Below are 17022 nucleotides of genomic sequence, written 5' to 3'. Positions count from 1 at the left end.
ACTATCTTGGTAATTCTTCTCTGAACTTGCTCCAATTTGTCTGTCTTTTTTTTTTAAAGTGGGGTGCCCAGAACTGGACTCGGTATTCCAGATGAGGTCTGAGTAAGGAAGAGTAGAGGGGAATAATGACCTGACGTGATCTAGACTCTATGCTTCTCTTAATACATCCCAGAATTGTGTTAGCCTCGTTTGCTGCTGCATCACTTTGTTGACTCATGTTCAGTCTGTGATGTATTAGTATACCCAAGTCTTTTTCACATGTGCTGCTGCTTAGCCCAATTCCTCCCATTCTGTATGTGCTTTTTTTTTCATTTTTCTTGCCCAGATGTAGGACTTTGCAATTCTCCTTGTTAAATACCATTCTGTTAGTCACCACCCACTGTTGAAGTTTGTCCAGAATGCGGAAAACCTATTACATGTAATCTTTATTTATACAGCGCCAACAAATTCTGCAGCGCTTACAAGAAAGGGGAAATAAAAAGACAACACCACGGTTACATGAAGTAATCAATTGATGGAAACAGTAGGGGTGAGTGTTCTGCTCCAATGAGCTTACATACTATAAATAATAGGGTAATACAGAAGGTAAAGGGGCTGGAGATGTGCACAGTATGGCGAGATAGAGAGTGAGAGATGCTATACACAATAGTCAAATTGGGCCGTATAGTGGCTGAATCGGTATGACTGCAGGTGCTGGTTGATTACGGCTAGGAGGAATTGCAGGCGGTAGGACAGGAAGCATCTTATCAGGCGGAGTACAGAGGGGTTTGGTTTAGGGGATATGGCATGCCTCCCTGAAGAGGTGCGTTTTTAGAGCACACCTGAAGTTTAGTGTGTCAGCGATTGCCCGGATAGCTTTTGGTAGCGCATTCCCGAGGACTGGTGCTGCTCTGGAGAAGTCTTGGAGGCAGGAAAGAGAGGTTTGAATTAAAGGGGCACTTAAGTCTGATTTTGTTAAGGGAAGTCGTGGGCTGGGTGGTGAATTAAGATTAGGGAAGGAATGTAGAGCGGCGCGGTGCTGTGGAGGGCTTTGTGGATGAGGGTAGTGAGTATTTGACAGGCACTGACTGGCACATGTATTGCCTTTGACACTCACACACAGTCGCCTCAGTTTGCAGTGTCATGAATGATGGAACCGGGCTGCTATAGAGTGAAACCAAGTTGTCTTCAGCGACGAATCCAGGTTTAGTTTAGGCACTGATAACGACCGTTTTCGTCTCTGGAGCCCTAGGGGTTTAGTGCACAAGCTAGAGGCTCGGTTACTGTAGATGTGAAGCGATAGCATACAGAATCTATATGCTTCCCATATCACATCTTATATCCAAGATAGAGGTGGCCCAACAGGGTACTAGAGCCTCCATGCCCGCCCGTATCATATCTTGCATCCAAGCTAGAGCCGGTACAACAGGTCACTAGAGCCTCCCTTCAAGGGTTCAGTTTTCTGCAATAAATGATGCTTTGCTCTGATATTGTAATCACTTATATCAATGTTACAATCACACAGAGAAAGTGTCATTAAATTCCAACAACTTCTTTTGTTTACGAGTGTACAATAAGATATCCTCACTAGATTGCACAAATTATTCCACAATGCTGACCATAGTCTTCAGGAAGTCACAGAAGATCTTGTGGGGGAAAAGAGGAACAGCAAAACAGTCTAAAAAGGTCCATTTAGACGGGGCGAATGTCAGGCAGACGATGCCAAACACTCGTCCCTGCGAGTTTTCACTCACAGAGCGGCCAGCACGGGGGGCGGGGAGGCTGCAGGAGATCGTTTATGCAGCATAAATGATGGACGATGAGCTGATCGTTCAGTGTAAATAGCAGCCGTTCAGTAGTGAACAACCACTATGTTATGTCAATGGAGAGGGGCAGGTGAGCGAGAGGAGAAAAATCTCCTCCAGGCGCCGCGCTAAGAGCTAATGATTCTAGCTCCCGTGCAGCAGCATGAGAGCGAGTATGTTCGGGGACAGGTGTGGGGTATCGCTTGCCTGACATTCGTCCAGTCTAAATGGGCCTTAACACCTGGAAATATATAAAGTCGAACCTGAAGACAGAGGTGGTGGTACTGTCTGCCAGATCATCAGTGGTGGCTTTGTGCGACATGTTATAAAGACCAACAATCAGGAGGAGGCAGCCTACTAAATGTTATAATGGATGAAAATAAACCAGAAGAATCACGTAACAGAGGAACAAAAGATGGACCACCAAAAATCACCCATATGAAATGTAGCTAACCCCGACTCCATAATACCCGGAACATTTTTTTATATCAGCATGCTATGAATTTTTCCCATTAAAGGGGTTATTCCACTTCTAGCTGTGTTGCAGTAGGGAGACAGCTCTGTACAGTACAGTGGCCAAGGATGGTACTGCAGCCAGAGTCCTATTTACTTTAATAGGACTCAACTTCCAGTATCAACCAAGGCCAATGCGGCAATCTCGATTCATAAATCACGGGTGCTGGCTGTTTCTTACAGCCGACACCCGGCGGCAACAGCACCGACGAGCCGCGTAGCTCATCGGGGCTGTTACCCTTTTAAATCCCCCGAACGATGTTCGTTGGTCCCGTACAGCCCCCATGCTGAGATCACAGGGAGCTGTGCGGGTGTCATGGCAGCCTTCTAAAAGGCTCTAGGGCTGTCATGGCAGAATGCCAATCGGCATGCCGGTGGGGTGGCTTGATAGACTACCTGCCTGATCGCAGTATGACGTAATGCTATGGCATTATATCACACTGCTGGACTGGTCAAAGCATCGCAAGTTTTTGTCCCGCGTGGGGAACTTAAATAAAAAAAGTTAAAATAAGAATAAAGTTTTACTAATTATTAAAAAAAAAAAGGAAAAAAAACCCATTTTGCCATATTTGTAGTAAAAGAATCTGAATAATAAAACAAAAATACATATTTGGTATTGCTGCATCTGTGAAGGTCCGATCTATCAAAGTAATGCATTATTTACCCCGCACGGTGAAAGTTGTCAGAAAAAAATAAATAACTCCAGAAATGTCCTTTTTTGGTCACCCTATCTCCAAGAAAAGAAATACAATAAAAAGTGATCAAAATTTGTATGTATTCCAAAATGGTACCAACGCAAACTACAGGACGTCCCGCAAAAAATGAGCCCTCGCAGAACTATGTCGATGGCAAAATAAAATGGCTATTGTGCGCAGAAGATGGCGGCAGAAAATAATTTTAAACAATTAAATATCTTTGAAATAAAATACAAGTAGTACAGCAAAAAATTAAAAAAAATTTAAAAAAAAACTATATGTTTGGGATCGTAGTAATCGTACTGACCCATAGAATAAAGTTATCAGGTCATTTTTGTTGCAGTTTGTGTGCCGTAGAAACAAGATGCACCGAAAGATGGTGGAATGTAGTTTTTTTTCCATTTCTCTCTACTTAAAATTTAAAACATTTTTTCAGTACATTATATGGTACATTAACCCCTTCCAGCTCCAGGGCGTAAGTTTACGTCCTGGGAGCGGGGTACTTCTCGCAACAGGGCGTAAACTTACGTCCTGGGGATAGCGCAAGATCACATATGATCTGGCGCTATCCTGCAGCGGGAGCCGGCTGTCAGTCACAGCCGGCGTCCCGCTGTTAACCCCTTCCCTGTCGCGATCTAAGTAGACACGATCTAAGTAGACACGCGCTCCCTCTGTGTCTGCAGCCAGCTTCCGCGATGTTATCGCGAGAGCCCGGCCTGTCGCCATGGCAACAGGACACCAGACACTGGCGTCCTGTATTGCCAATGCCTATTATCGCTGTATAAGCGATGAGGCATGGCAGGGCAGTGGCGTCCTGTATTGCCAATGCCTATTATCGCTGTATAAGTAGCCCTGCCATGCCTTATCACAGCGATGGGCAGTACTGTGGTCAAAGTCCCCCAGGGGGACATAAGTTGTGTAAAAAAATTATGCTTTTTTTCATAATAGCATAAAAAAAGTTTCAAAAAATTAAAACCCCACATATTTAGTATTCTCGCGGCCATATACACTCTCATCCCTGGGGAAGGGGCGTATGGCTCACTGCAACGTAAGAGAACAGCAGCGCTAAAAGCAGAAGAGATGCAAGAAGATATCATGCTAAGTATACCATGATGTCATTGCTCTGGGCGGAGCTATCTCACTATACAGACAAATACTTAATATTGTATACGGTGTAACGTCATTGACCACGTACAGGGTAGACCACGGAAAAGTAGCCCTCCTCTGATCCCGGCCCCACAGTCTTTGGAGTAGCCCTTTCATTTGATCTCCGCAGTATAGGAAATGAAAGCTGCGCTGTGATTGGTTGCTATGTGCAACAAAGAAAGATTTTCTTTTAGACACTTTTCATAAATCTGCCCTATGGTGTTCTTCCTGCAACAGCGAACAGTTATTGTGGAAGGCCATGTGTGAAGAGGAAACACAAGAGTCCTTCGCCAACAAGTAGCCAGGTACAAAACGTTGTATTCAGAGCCCGATTCAGAAATGGGGCCAAACCGAGTCTGTTGCAAACCTGAAGAAACAGAGGCCATCATCAGTCCGGGCGCCCGAAGTTGTCCATGACATTCAGCAGCAGATTGCAAAAAGCCCTCGAGAATCAACTCCGAGACTGTCCCAGCAAGTTGGGGTATGACGAATGACGTGTCGGCAAGTGCCGAAATCTATGAACCTCAAGCCATACCAAATAACGTGTGCAGGAAATGAAAGCGCACGACAAAGCTAAACCCGTAAATTAGTGAATGTGGTTACTGACTATGATTGCTAGAGGACTTTTGGACCCATTACTGTACTTCATGATGGATGAAGCGGGGTGTCATTTATCATGTCATGTGAATTCACAGAATACGAGGTACTGATCTACGGCAAATCACCACCAGACTCACGAAACACCACTGCACGACCACAAAATTGGCATTTGGTATGCAGCGTCAGGAACGCGAATAGTGGTCTTCGTTTTCTTTGAAGCAACCGTGAATACCGAGGTTTATCAGGACATTTTTGGACAGTTTTACAACCAACTAACCCCAGAAGAAAGAATGTACGGCTTTTTCCATTTAAATGGGACAACATGCCACGACTCACTGGCACGGGATCATGAACTGTTTACATAAGAGCGAACTGTGAACACGAGGTTATGAGCGCCACGTTCCTGGACATGTCCACATGTGGCTTTTATCTGCTACATTTAAAGCAGAAAGTGTACGCCAATAATGAGCATACCCTGGATGAACTCAAGGAAAACATCATAAACACGATCTGCAGCATGACAATTGAAGAGCTGCAGGCAGTATCAGCCAACATATTGTAACATCCTGACTTTTGATAAATGGAGAAGAAAATCTGCCAAAAATCATTGCGTCCTTAAGCCCAAAATGGGCCGTGTCATTAAGGGGTTAAATAGCACCATTGCAAAATACAACTCGTCCCGCAAAAAAACAAGCCCTCGTACAGATACATTCATGGATAAATAAAAGGAGTTAATGTACCTCTGTAAGGTACATTAAAAACTTGAATAGTTCTATCTTGTCATGTAACTCTGGCTGTTGTAGGACAATTCATGGATGAAGAAAGCTTTTCTTTTGCATAACTCTTTTTGAATCACCCTTAAATATTGCAATTAAAAGGCCAAAATCTCCAGTGGATTTGTCAAAATCCACACCAAATGATGCGGACTTTGGTGCGCTATAGGTGAATGTACCCTACTGATGTATGTGGTCACAGAATCTTCATTTGAGGCACGTCATCGTAAATTTATTGCAATCTACATCAATAAATGAGCCAAGCTTTAAGTAAAGGCCCATTTAGACACAATGATTATGGCTCAAAAGCCATCTTTTGAGCGATAACCATTGCGTCTAAACTTACGGCCATCGTGCACTTTTCAGTCATCGCTCATTTCTAGCCAGCTAGAAATGAGCGATGAGCCTTATCGGCGCCGCATGCTGATATCTCAGCAGGCAGTGCTGATAGCATTCTTTCAGCTGGTATCCCGCTGGCAGTTCTCAGCGGAACACCAGCTGAAAAAGCCAAGAATAATGCAGCTGTTTGCATACACAAAACAGCTGCTTTGTTCTCGGAGCTATTGCGACGGTATCCCCCTCTGCCTGCCTTAACTCTTTAGTAGCTAATTAGAGCTATGCAAAGATGATCGCTCAAAACCTGTCACTCAAACTATCGTTTGAGCGAATTTTGAGCAATCGTCGCTCCGTCTAAATGGGCCTTTACACGTTGGCTGAAACAATGCTACTTTTGATGACTGTCCTAGAATCATGCAGCAGTGTGGCCATTGCTCGTTTCAACCATTATGTAGACAACCTGAATTGATGGATATTGGCTTCGCAGGTGCATGGGTGGTATTATCAGCCCCTGTCTTGTTCAGAGGTTGACTTCACACACTGAAAGCCAATCGTACAATAAAACTCCAAAAAGATCCAGACTAGAGGAAGAATTTGCAAATGCCATATAGATGTGACTTCTGGACAAATCCAAACCCAAAACCCCAGTGTTGCAAGACAAAATTACCCGCTGCGCCACCATCCAATGCCCAACTCCCATGGAAGCTCCAATAAGATGCAAACAACGGTTTTTGTGAGAGATTATATAGTAGATCAAGTTTCAATCAGCAAACAAGGAATATTTTATTAGAAGTGAATGGATATATCCAGGCATAATAATAAGTGCTGCTGTAGCTGTGCAGGATGGCAGGTGAACGGGTGGATAAAGGGAGTCTATGAAGGACCTAAGAGATGGTTGGAGGGTAGACGATACATGAGGGTAGTTATCAAAGTGAAAAGGAAGAAGATGGAAAGTTCACACACACAAACCATATACACTCTCATCCCTGGGGAAGGGGCGTATGGCTCACTGCAACGTAAGAGAACAGCAGCGCTAAAAGCAGAAGAGATGCAAGAAGATATCATGCTAAGTATACAATGATGTCATTGCTCTGGGTGGAGCCATCTCACTATACAGACAAATACTTAATATTGTATACGGTGTAACGTCATTGACCACGTACAGGGTAGACCACGGAAAAGTAGCCCTCCTCTGATCCCGGCCCCACAGTCTTTGGAGTAGCCCTTTCATTTGATCTCTGCAGTATAGGAAATGAAAGCTGCGCTGTGATTGGTTGCTATGTGCAACAAAGACAGATTTTCTTTTAGACACTTTTCTTAAATCTGCCCTATGGTGTTCTTCCTGCAACAGCGAACAGTTATTGTGGAAGGCCATGTGTGAAGAGGAAACACAAGAGTCCTTCGCCAACAAGTAGCCAGGTACAAAACGTTGTATTCAGAGCCCGATTCAGAAATGGGGCCAAACCGAGTCTGTTGCAAACCTGAAGAAACAGAGGCCATCATCAGTCCGGGCGCCCGAAGTTGTCCATGACATTCATCAGCAGATTGCAAAAAGCCCTCGAGAATCAACTCCGAGACTGTCCCAGCAAGTTGGGGTATGACGAATGACGTGTCGGCAAGTGCCGAAATCTATGAACCTCAAGCCATACCAAATAACGTGTGCAGGAAATGAAAGCGCGCGACAAAGCTAAACCCGTAAATTAGTGAATGTGGTTACTGACTATGATTGCTAGAGGACTTTTGGACCCATTACTGTACTTCATGATGGATGAAGCGGGGTGTCATTTATCATGTCATGTGAATTCACAGAATACGAGGTACTGATCTACGGCAAATCACCACCTGACTCACGAAACACCACGGCACGACCACAAAATTGGCGTTTGGTATGCAGCGTCAGGAACGCGAATAGTGGTCTTCGTTTTCTTTGAAGCAACCGTGAATACCGAGGTTTATCAGGACATTTTTGGACAGTTTTACAACCAACTAACCCCAGAAGAAAGAATGTACGGCTTTTTCCATTTAGATGGGGCAACATGCCACGACTCACTGGCACGGGATCATGAACTGTTTACATAAGAGCGAACTGTGAACACGAGGTTATGAGCGCCACGTTCCTGGACATGTCCACATGTGGCTTTTATCTGCTACATTTAAAGCAGAAAGTGTACGCCAATAATGAGCATACCCTGGATGAACTCAAGGAAAACATCATAAACACGATCTGCAGCATGACAATTGAAGAGCTGCAGGCAGTATCAGCCAACATATTGTAACATCCCGACGGTTGCACAGAAGTGAATGGGGACCACTTCCTGCACTTGTTGTAACATGTGTAAATGAATAAAGCTTTGGAAAAAAAATCCACTTGTTTGTTCTTCCTATCGCCGTATTGTCAGAGGCAAGCTACCTTTTCGTGGCCCACCCTGTTACATGACCCACACACACCTTGTCTCAGCATCAAATAAGACAATATACGCTGGTAACAGCCGAGTCTTTTGATGAAGAAAATCAGAGTTTTCTGGATTCTCTCTCATTTCTACGATAGCGAACTGAATATTAAACCTTCTCCTTGTAGGAAAACCTGGATGTCCAGGATCTCAGATACTTAATTCAGCCCAGCACAATCATCCTCATCCGCGCTAAGGTCGTCTCGCTGTAGTCGCAGCTCCTGCCGTTGGTCTACTCGCTGGAGTAACCTGTCTATACTTAAGATGTGAAGCTCCAGATGACGATTCTTTTTTAATCGCGCCATAGAGAAGGAGTTTCTAAGTTTTGGAAGCCCATGGTGGCGCCAAGGTATTCTGGGTATGTCCTCCTCAGAGATGTCCGGCCTCATCTGCTCTGGGGTTTGCTGTTCCTCCTCCTTGATATTTCGCTGGAGTGTATGAAAACGTCTTCGTCTCCAGTTTTTCCCTGTTTAAATGAATGTAGAACAAGTGAAATAACAGACGGCAGATCCCCATCTCCCTGCGACAGATCAGCATCGGGAAAACAAAAGATCCATCGTCTACAGGAACAGCAAATCCAAACTCCAGCTGCAGGAGGTGCCCGAATAAGACACCCCCAGCCCTACCTTTAAGGAAATCTATTACCTACTGTTTGCATTAGGGCTTTAGGTTAAAAGGATTATCCAATAAGCGGCTACCGGGATATATCAGCGTCGGAGTGGAAGCACAGCTCCAACCCCTGGGTAGCGGCCGGCGCTCATAATTGCAAGCGCAGCTCTCATTGAAATCAATTGAAGCTTCATCCGCTCCGACTCTGGGTTACCCTACGGCCGCTTCCTGGACAACCCCTGTAATCTTTAGGGAGTCCTTCTCGCTATAACCAGACATTAGATACCAACAGACCACTAATTCTTATTGGCTTCTACTTGTTAACTACTCATCTTTATCCAATCACTTACTTGAAGTTCTTCCCTTAAAGTTGTTGTTCATATGTATGTTTATTAACCAACATACCTCTTCCATACTGGGGCCAGAAGTGACACACAGGCGCCCCCTACGGTTCAATATCCTACCCCAAGATATCCAAATGGGTGGCATAACAGAAACTTAAATCAGGTACAACAATTCACTCACTGTGATGAAAGGTCAAAAACTGCAATACGACCAACTATCTGGAGGCTTTATGCCATGGCAGCAAGCCCCTCACCCCAATAGTTCTGTCCCCAGCCCTTTATATTATCAAAGTGGAAACTTCTAGAGCTTTTTGACCTCTCATGCTACATGTAGGGTGGAGAGACAGAAGCAACAGCAAGGAGAAGAGGAAGACCCTGCTCCAGCAGCAGCTTTTACAGTGGCATGGTGAGAGATGAATGGGGTCACCTGTTGCAGGGGCCGACTCGGCTTCTTTACTGGATTTCTTATAGGACTCCTGCCGGGCAGCTGTAAACCAGAGCGAACAAACAGGTCATCAATCTTTACATCGCTTATAGGACAATCGCATGATCAGTCTGGAATCAGTTCTCACAATTTGGAGCATATGGAAATTATTTTAGTCTAGAACCTGCTCTCTGATGCCACGATATAGATCATTCCATGGCTGTTGTTTACTAATGGAGATCTTCGTAACACTATTAGCATGGGGAAAAGGTGTTCCCATCATTGGATAGGTTCTTCGACATGGGGTGCTGGCTAAAAATGGTAGTAGCTGTCAGCAGTAGTGACCACTGAATGCCTCATAAATGGTAGTAGGAACCAATTGTCTGGCACAATGGATGTTACTAGAGTTAACTGACTATCTTAAAGGCCCTTTTACATGAAACAATTAAAGGGGTTGTCCCGCGGCAGCAAGTGAGTCTATACACTTCTGTATGGCCATATTAATGCACTTTGTAATGTACATTGTGTATTAATTATGAGCCATACAGAAGTTATAAAAAGTTTTTCACTTACCTGCTCCGTTGCTAGCGTCCTCGTTCCCATGGAGCCGACTAATTTTCGCCGTCTAATGGCCAAATTAGCCGCGCTTGCGCAGTCCCGGTCTTCTTCTTTTTTCAATGGGGCTCCGTGTAGCTCCGCCCCGTCACGTGCCGATTCCAGCCAATCAGGAGGCTGGAATCGGCAATGGACCGCACAGAAGCCCTGCGGTCCACCGAGTGAGAAGATCCCCGCGGCCATCTTCATCAGGTAAGTAAGAAGTCACCGGAGCGCGGGTATTCAGGTAAGCACTCTCCGGTGATCTTTTTTAACCCCTGCATCGGGGTTGTCTCGCGCCGAACAGGGGGGGGGGGGGTTGAAAAAAAAAAAAAACCCGTTTCGGCACGGGACAACCCCTTTAATCGTTCAGTGTAAACATCAGCCAAAGATCGAATTAATGTTAATTTCATACAAGCATAAAAATTGTAATTGGCTCGTTCGGTTTAAATATCAATCGTTCAGTCCTTCTCATTGACTTATACAGTGAATGGGAATGACAGAACGATTCAGGGACCACTGACATGGGACAATTATCGCACAAAATGCGTTCAAAAGAACTGATTTGTGCAATAATCGTTGCGTCTAAATACGCAGCCATCGCGCACTATTCGTTTACAGTTAGTTGGTCGCTCACTTACAACCAGCATGAAAATCATTGCTGACTTCTCGCTGATTGTAAAAGTTCCCCATAGAGTGTGAAGCGCTTAGCGAGAAGCCCACGGTGATCTGCCTGTCTAAACACTCTGCACAAGCGCCAACGACCTAGCGGGGACGTCAGCGTTTCTGCAGTCCCTTGGACGACTGTCATCCCGTCTAAATGGGACATCAGCAAGTAAATGGGCAAATGATTTATCTGCCTGTATAAAGAGGCTGAACAAGCGGACTGCACTTACCTCTCCTCAGCCGGCGTCTTATCTCTTCCAGTCGGTCTGGGTCTCGATTATTGAAGTCTGTCCAGCGGTGTCGGAGCTGCCGGGGGGTGCGCAGACAGCCAGACAGCGGCTCCAGGCGTCGGGCGATCTCCTGAAGAATGGATTTACGCTGCCTGATGGGGAGGGCCCCAGCGCGAATGAGATTACCAGGCAAGAAGTGATCCATTAATGCCACAAAACACTCCAACTCTGCCGGGGAGAAGTTCGGGGACCTCTTGATAGATCTTCCTCCTGGAGAGTCTGTCAGGAGAAAAGGGATAGACGCATGAGTGAGGCCGACAGGGACCGAATACGGGACAATACACTGCTGCCTCCCTACCTTCCTGCTCTGTACACATCTGTGACTCCAGGCTACACGGCCCAGACAGACAATCAGACTCCAGCTTCACAGCGGTGAGACCTGTGGACAATGCAGGAGTGTTTTTATGAAGCCGTAACATTATATCAGTGCAGTAATAATACCCGGACTACTATAATACACTTGATGGGCAGCAGGAGGAATAATAAACTGCAGTATACATACTGCAGACTAGTGGAACATTACATCCCGAGGAGAAAGAACAGGACACCCTGACCCACTCCATAGCGATGAGGTATAATCTGCGCACAGTATATACAGGGGGTGGACAAAAATATGGAAAACCTGTACAAAATGCATGCCTTGAATTACATGGGATTACAAATCATATATTTTAATAAAACATGTAGAAACCGGTTTTAAGTGGAGTAATGTGACACAGATGCTGCTGGGTAGAAATGAGCATCTGTCCGAGCAACAAGCTTCCATTGGTCAGGGGTTTGAGCCACTCAGCTGCTGTTACCAGCTGGCACCCAGAGCAGGGCAAGAGGTGAAGTAAACACAAACTTGGCAGGAAAGCTCTTAGCCAAGCAGAGGTCAAAAAGGGCAGCTCAGTGCTAATGATAAAAATCCCTTGCATTTCATACAGTGTTACGTGCTATAATATATATATATTACACACACACACACACACACACACACACAATATCTCTGAGCCACATTATTAAAACACAGTGCATAAAACTCCCAGCTGTGGATTATGTCAGCTTCCTCACCCCCAGCAGTGGGCTCCCTCAAGGCGTAAGAATCGTCTGCCGACACAAGGGCCGGCGATAGTTGCTCATTGCTCTCCGCTTCTCTGTCTTTTCTTCTGCGACTGCGGGTATACATCACCGATTCCAGGGAGGGAACGTCGCTACTCCAACTTCCTCCTAAGGGAGAAAAACAATTATTCCAAAAGTAATTAAAGATATTAGTTATTCCAGAGAGACGGCTGAGAAGGACGAGGGTTCCAAGCGGGATTGTGGGAATAAAAAGCAGCAGATTACAGATTCATATATTTGAAGTTATGTAAGAGTGATGGAGAAGGATGCAGAGGACGGACAGCCTATAACTCTGGCTGTGGGGGGGGGGGGGGGTGACAGCCATCGTCATCGGACATTACCCAGTCCGTCATAACGATACAGTATCTGGATAGTAAGGCGGGCCAGAGACGTTAACCTCGTTTGAACGTTGGTATTTTTGTAATTTGGTTGCCTGGATCAAATATAAATAGATATATTACCCTGGATATGAAGCATCTTCCCCCATGGACGGTCTATGCTTGGCCCATCATGTTGTTCACATGCAACCCTCTTGGAGGAGCGCAGCGTTTATTACCAATGACGTTAACAATAGTTGTCTGATAAAGAGGGGATTTCCACTGCTCAATACAGATCGGCTCTGGTGCCAGATAAGACAATAGAACAATTCATAGATGATTAATGGAATACATCTGGTTCTGGGGTTTATCATACTGCAAGGGCTCCCTCCTGACTGATCTTGGCAGGACACTGGGGAATGAGGCGCTCAGAGCTAAAATTTGAAACCCCCTATCCAGGAAAGGCTCCTCACCTCCTTCATCTTCCTCACTGTCCGGCTCCGATTTTATTGTTCGCAGTCCTGGGACTAAATTGGGAGAAGAAAGGGTCAGGAAATAATAAGATGTTGAAAAAGAAACAAAATAATATTCCTGCAGATATGATACATTTTAATGGCTAATAAATGTTAAACGGCAAGCTTTCGAGACTTCTTAGGTCTCTTCATTAGGCATGGTATAACAAAGCATATGAATGAATGTATATCTACACACACCAATTAACAGAGAGTTGATAATTAGTGTAATGGACACATTAAGAAAAAAGGAATGCACATGTACTCAAACACTATTCTCCTGGTTGTCGGGCCGTGTAAATGGGACAACGAGCAGCCGCCAAACTAGCAAATAGCTGATCGTTGCTTTATATCAAAAGTCAAAATGCTCGCTGGTTGGCTGTACATCTCCACATGCAATTGTGACATTTAGACACAACGATTATCACTCAAAATTCGCTCAAAAGCTTCTGATCGATAATCATTGCGTTTAAATGTGCCCATCTTTCACTTTCTTGCCGTACGATGAATTTCAGTTCGGCATGAAATCCGTTCCTTCAGCAGAACAGCTGATAAGTAGGACTGCATGCTGTACTCTGCCCAGCTGTCGGTCCCGTGGCAGAACAAAGGGGATGTATTCAGAGAAAAGCGTGTGGTCTGTTCTCTGATTACAGCTCCCGGCAGCTCACATGCTACTAATTGGTACTAATAGGCATTAGTAGTAAGTAGTAGTTTATGCAAAATGATTGCTCAACAGCGATCATCTTTGCGTGTAAATGCACCTTAATTCTAAATGTACTTAGCCAGCCCCCATCACATGCTCAGGAGGAAGATTATAGGGGTGTTAAAAGTGGAGCCAGAGGACAGTGTCCATAACTACAGGAACTGCCTAAGACATCCCCAGCGAGTCTCCTGTGCTCAGATTTGTAGCTGCTTTAAATCAGTAAGATCTGGAATTCTACTTTTATTTATGTAACTGCATTGTACGTATGTATTGTATGCCCTTTTTACATTCTCTTTTTGTAACCTTTTAGAAGCTCTGTAACTTTTTGTATTAAAGGATTTTTCCCCAATAAAAATCAATAAGAGGGTGGGTGAACCAAAGTTAAAAAATACAAAAAAAACATACACTCACCTTTCGTTGCTGCACTGCTCCCCCGCTGCCTTTTGCTGCTGCTCCGATCTTCTGTTTACATCAGTAGCAGTGATCACATGGGTTTTTTACCCACGTAACCACTGCAATCAACAGGATGCCGGACAGGGATGTAATCAGTGACGCTCCATAAACCTGCCTTTGGGGCATTTACATTGAAAGCCCATGTGTCAGGTTTCCCGGACGTCACCAGGCCTTCTGGCTGGGTGACATGTCCTATTACAGTGGTGGCACGTGCCAGAGGCGGCACGCGGGGCTCTCCCTTCTGGCACGCGCCGCCATCGGCCACTCACCACTTGTGAATGCCAGCAGGGGCCGTGGCTCCCCTACCGGCATTCATTCAGCTGCGCTGCTAGCAGCGCCAATCCCGGCGCATACTGTGACGTCAGTGTGCAGCCGGGGATCCTCCTCCCCCGACGTCTCCTCGGTACTAGTGTATTAGATCGCCACTGGAAGTAAGGGGTGGCGACATAATACACCTGTCACCCAACTGATTCTCATTGCCCCCAGCTTCTGATTGGCTGGAGGCAGAGGACTGTGGCGAGGCTAAGAGCGGCGGGCCCAAGGCTGAGAGCGGTGGCAAAGGTACTGAAGAGCCTGCCCAGCGGCCCTTGCATACAAGACAGCGGCGAGGCTTGGAGCGCGAGGGCAGAGCCGACCCTGGGAGCTGCGCCGGCAGAGCTTGAGGCGCAGGATGACAGCGCAGAGTGCACCACAACTGTGAGTGAGGGGAGGGAAGGGGGGGCTGCTGTGGGTTGTCGCCTTTACTACTGGGGGCTGCTGTGGGGTGTCGTTATTACTACTGAGGGCCGCTGTGGGATGGCAGGGCTGTTTCAAAATAGACAGCGTACAGATTTTGACTGCTTTTTGGATGCAGAAATGCTGCAGAATTTTCCACAGAAATTTCCACTGAGGACATTCTGCAGTATTTCTGCATCCAAAAAGCAGTCAAAATCTGCACCCCGTCTATTTTGAAGCGGCCCTGTCCTTTTTAGAACGATGGAGGTAAAATCATACTCTGTGATAAGCCCCGCCTCCTGACGTGTTGGCACTTTGCGATAAATAAGTGGGTTTTGGGTTGCAGTTTGGGCACTCGGTCCCTAAAAAGTTCGCCATCACTGACCTATTAGATGCTGTGGTACCGGAGCGTCTGTCTGGACATGTGGGGCCAAAAACTATATAAAAGCAATAACTGGGAAAACCCCTTTAAAAGTTTAATAAGTTCAGTCCTTGTTGTTCTATAAAAGCCTATTGACCCTGGTTTAATTTTAACTGCTGCAGTGTACCCTGGTGTGTTACTGAGGCTTAGACACCTGACTTGTCTTACAATATATAGGTCAGTGGTGGCAGTGAGTATTTTTCGGGTGCAGAGGACTGTGTAGGGGGGGTGATCTATGCTCCATCCTGCAACGAGTCCAGGACAGAGGCAGTGGAAGTATGTTGTTCCCAAGTCACTTGCTGTGAAGGCCCGGTTTGTGACTTCACTATATGTATGTGTTGTGTGTTTATATAAAAAAATGTGTGATCCTTCTTTGCTATACTAGGCCTGATGAAGAGACCTAAGTAGTCTCAAAAACGTGCTGTGTAACATCATTTCTTCCAATTTTGTTAACCATAAAAAGGTGTTATATCTGTATTTTCCGGCGTATAAGACGACCACCAACTTTCCAGTTAAAATATAGAGTTTGGGATATAGAGTCGTATTATACCTGTCATCTTATACGCCATACTAACTACCTGTAGAAAAAAAAAAAATCAATACTCACCTCCCGCGGCGTTCTGCAATGATCTGCGGCGCAGCTGCAGGCTGTCGCTCCCTCCTCCATGCCGACAGAGCATTGCTTTCTAGACGCGGGGCTTGAATGCCCCGCCTCCAGAAAGCTAATGCTCTGATTGGCTAACTCAGCACGGCGTCAGCTAATGAAAACCGGCACTGCGTTAACCAATCACAGCCATTCAATAATGTCGCTCCGAGCAGAGAACAACTGGATAAAGACGACAAGCGGCCCTGCTTGACTTCTGCATAACCCACTCAGAGCGCAAGGTGATCGATCACTCAACGTTTGAGCAATCACCTTGCCTTGTAAATGCATACAATGATTATCGCTCAAAAGCCATCTTTTGAGCGATAATCGTTGTGTCTAAACCAGGCTTTAAACCAACTGGGACACTGGTGAAAAATGAAACGGATCTGATAAAAATCTCTCAAAGCCGAACAGAACATCATTATCATCCTGATCGTAACCCCCGATGCCAACATCCCAATCATAACACAATCACTCTGACCATAATGCTGACATCCCATTTACAACAGCATCATCCTGATGATTGTACAATCACTCTGATCATAACATCATCCCGATCATTAACATGAACCACACAGAGGATAATATGATCACCTCAACCATAACACCAACATCCCAATCCCAAATATTGAAGCCCCTATGATAAGATACCACATCTAACGGAATGACAAGGCACAACACTATTACAATAAGTATATAATATCTAGAATGATCTGCACACGATTACCTGGGTCTGTGCGTCCTGCATGTGTCTCTGGGTCCAAGTCCATCACAGCATCACCTGTCCCAGGTAAAGGGGAACAAATCAAATCTGTGACATGTCCGTTTGGTGCAGGATGAGGGGAGGCACCTTCACATGCACCGACACTAGGGTTGCAGAATATCATGCAGAAATTCTTCCCATGACTGTGTCTATGAAATGCCCATTTCA

At 45.5% G+C, this 17022-nt stretch overlaps 1 protein-coding gene across 1 annotated transcript in view; it reads right to left on the bottom strand.

Moving 5' to 3' along the window:
* LOC136586561 (uncharacterized) overlaps positions 1–17022 on the bottom strand; it is a 52879-nt gene that overhangs the window by 20933 nt on the left and 14924 nt on the right. Inside the window, exons 9-15 of the mRNA XM_066584697.1 lie at positions 16819–16872; positions 13116–13169; positions 12278–12433; positions 11523–11603; positions 11165–11443; positions 9678–9737; positions 8466–8763 (exon numbers count right to left, since the gene is read on the bottom strand). Of these exons, the coding sequence (XP_066440794.1) occupies positions 8466–8763; positions 9678–9737; positions 11165–11443; positions 11523–11603; positions 12278–12433; positions 13116–13169; positions 16819–16872 (982 nt within the window). The remainder of the gene's footprint in view (positions 1–8465; positions 8764–9677; positions 9738–11164; positions 11444–11522; positions 11604–12277; positions 12434–13115; positions 13170–16818; positions 16873–17022) is intronic.

Source organism: Eleutherodactylus coqui, chromosome 12 (genome assembly GCF_035609145.1).
Source record: "Eleutherodactylus coqui strain aEleCoq1 chromosome 12, aEleCoq1.hap1, whole genome shotgun sequence".
NCBI lineage: Eukaryota > Metazoa > Chordata > Amphibia > Anura > Eleutherodactylidae > Eleutherodactylus > Eleutherodactylus coqui.
The sequence above is the reverse complement of the archived record's forward strand: the minus strand, read 5'-3'. Positions and strand labels throughout refer to the sequence as shown.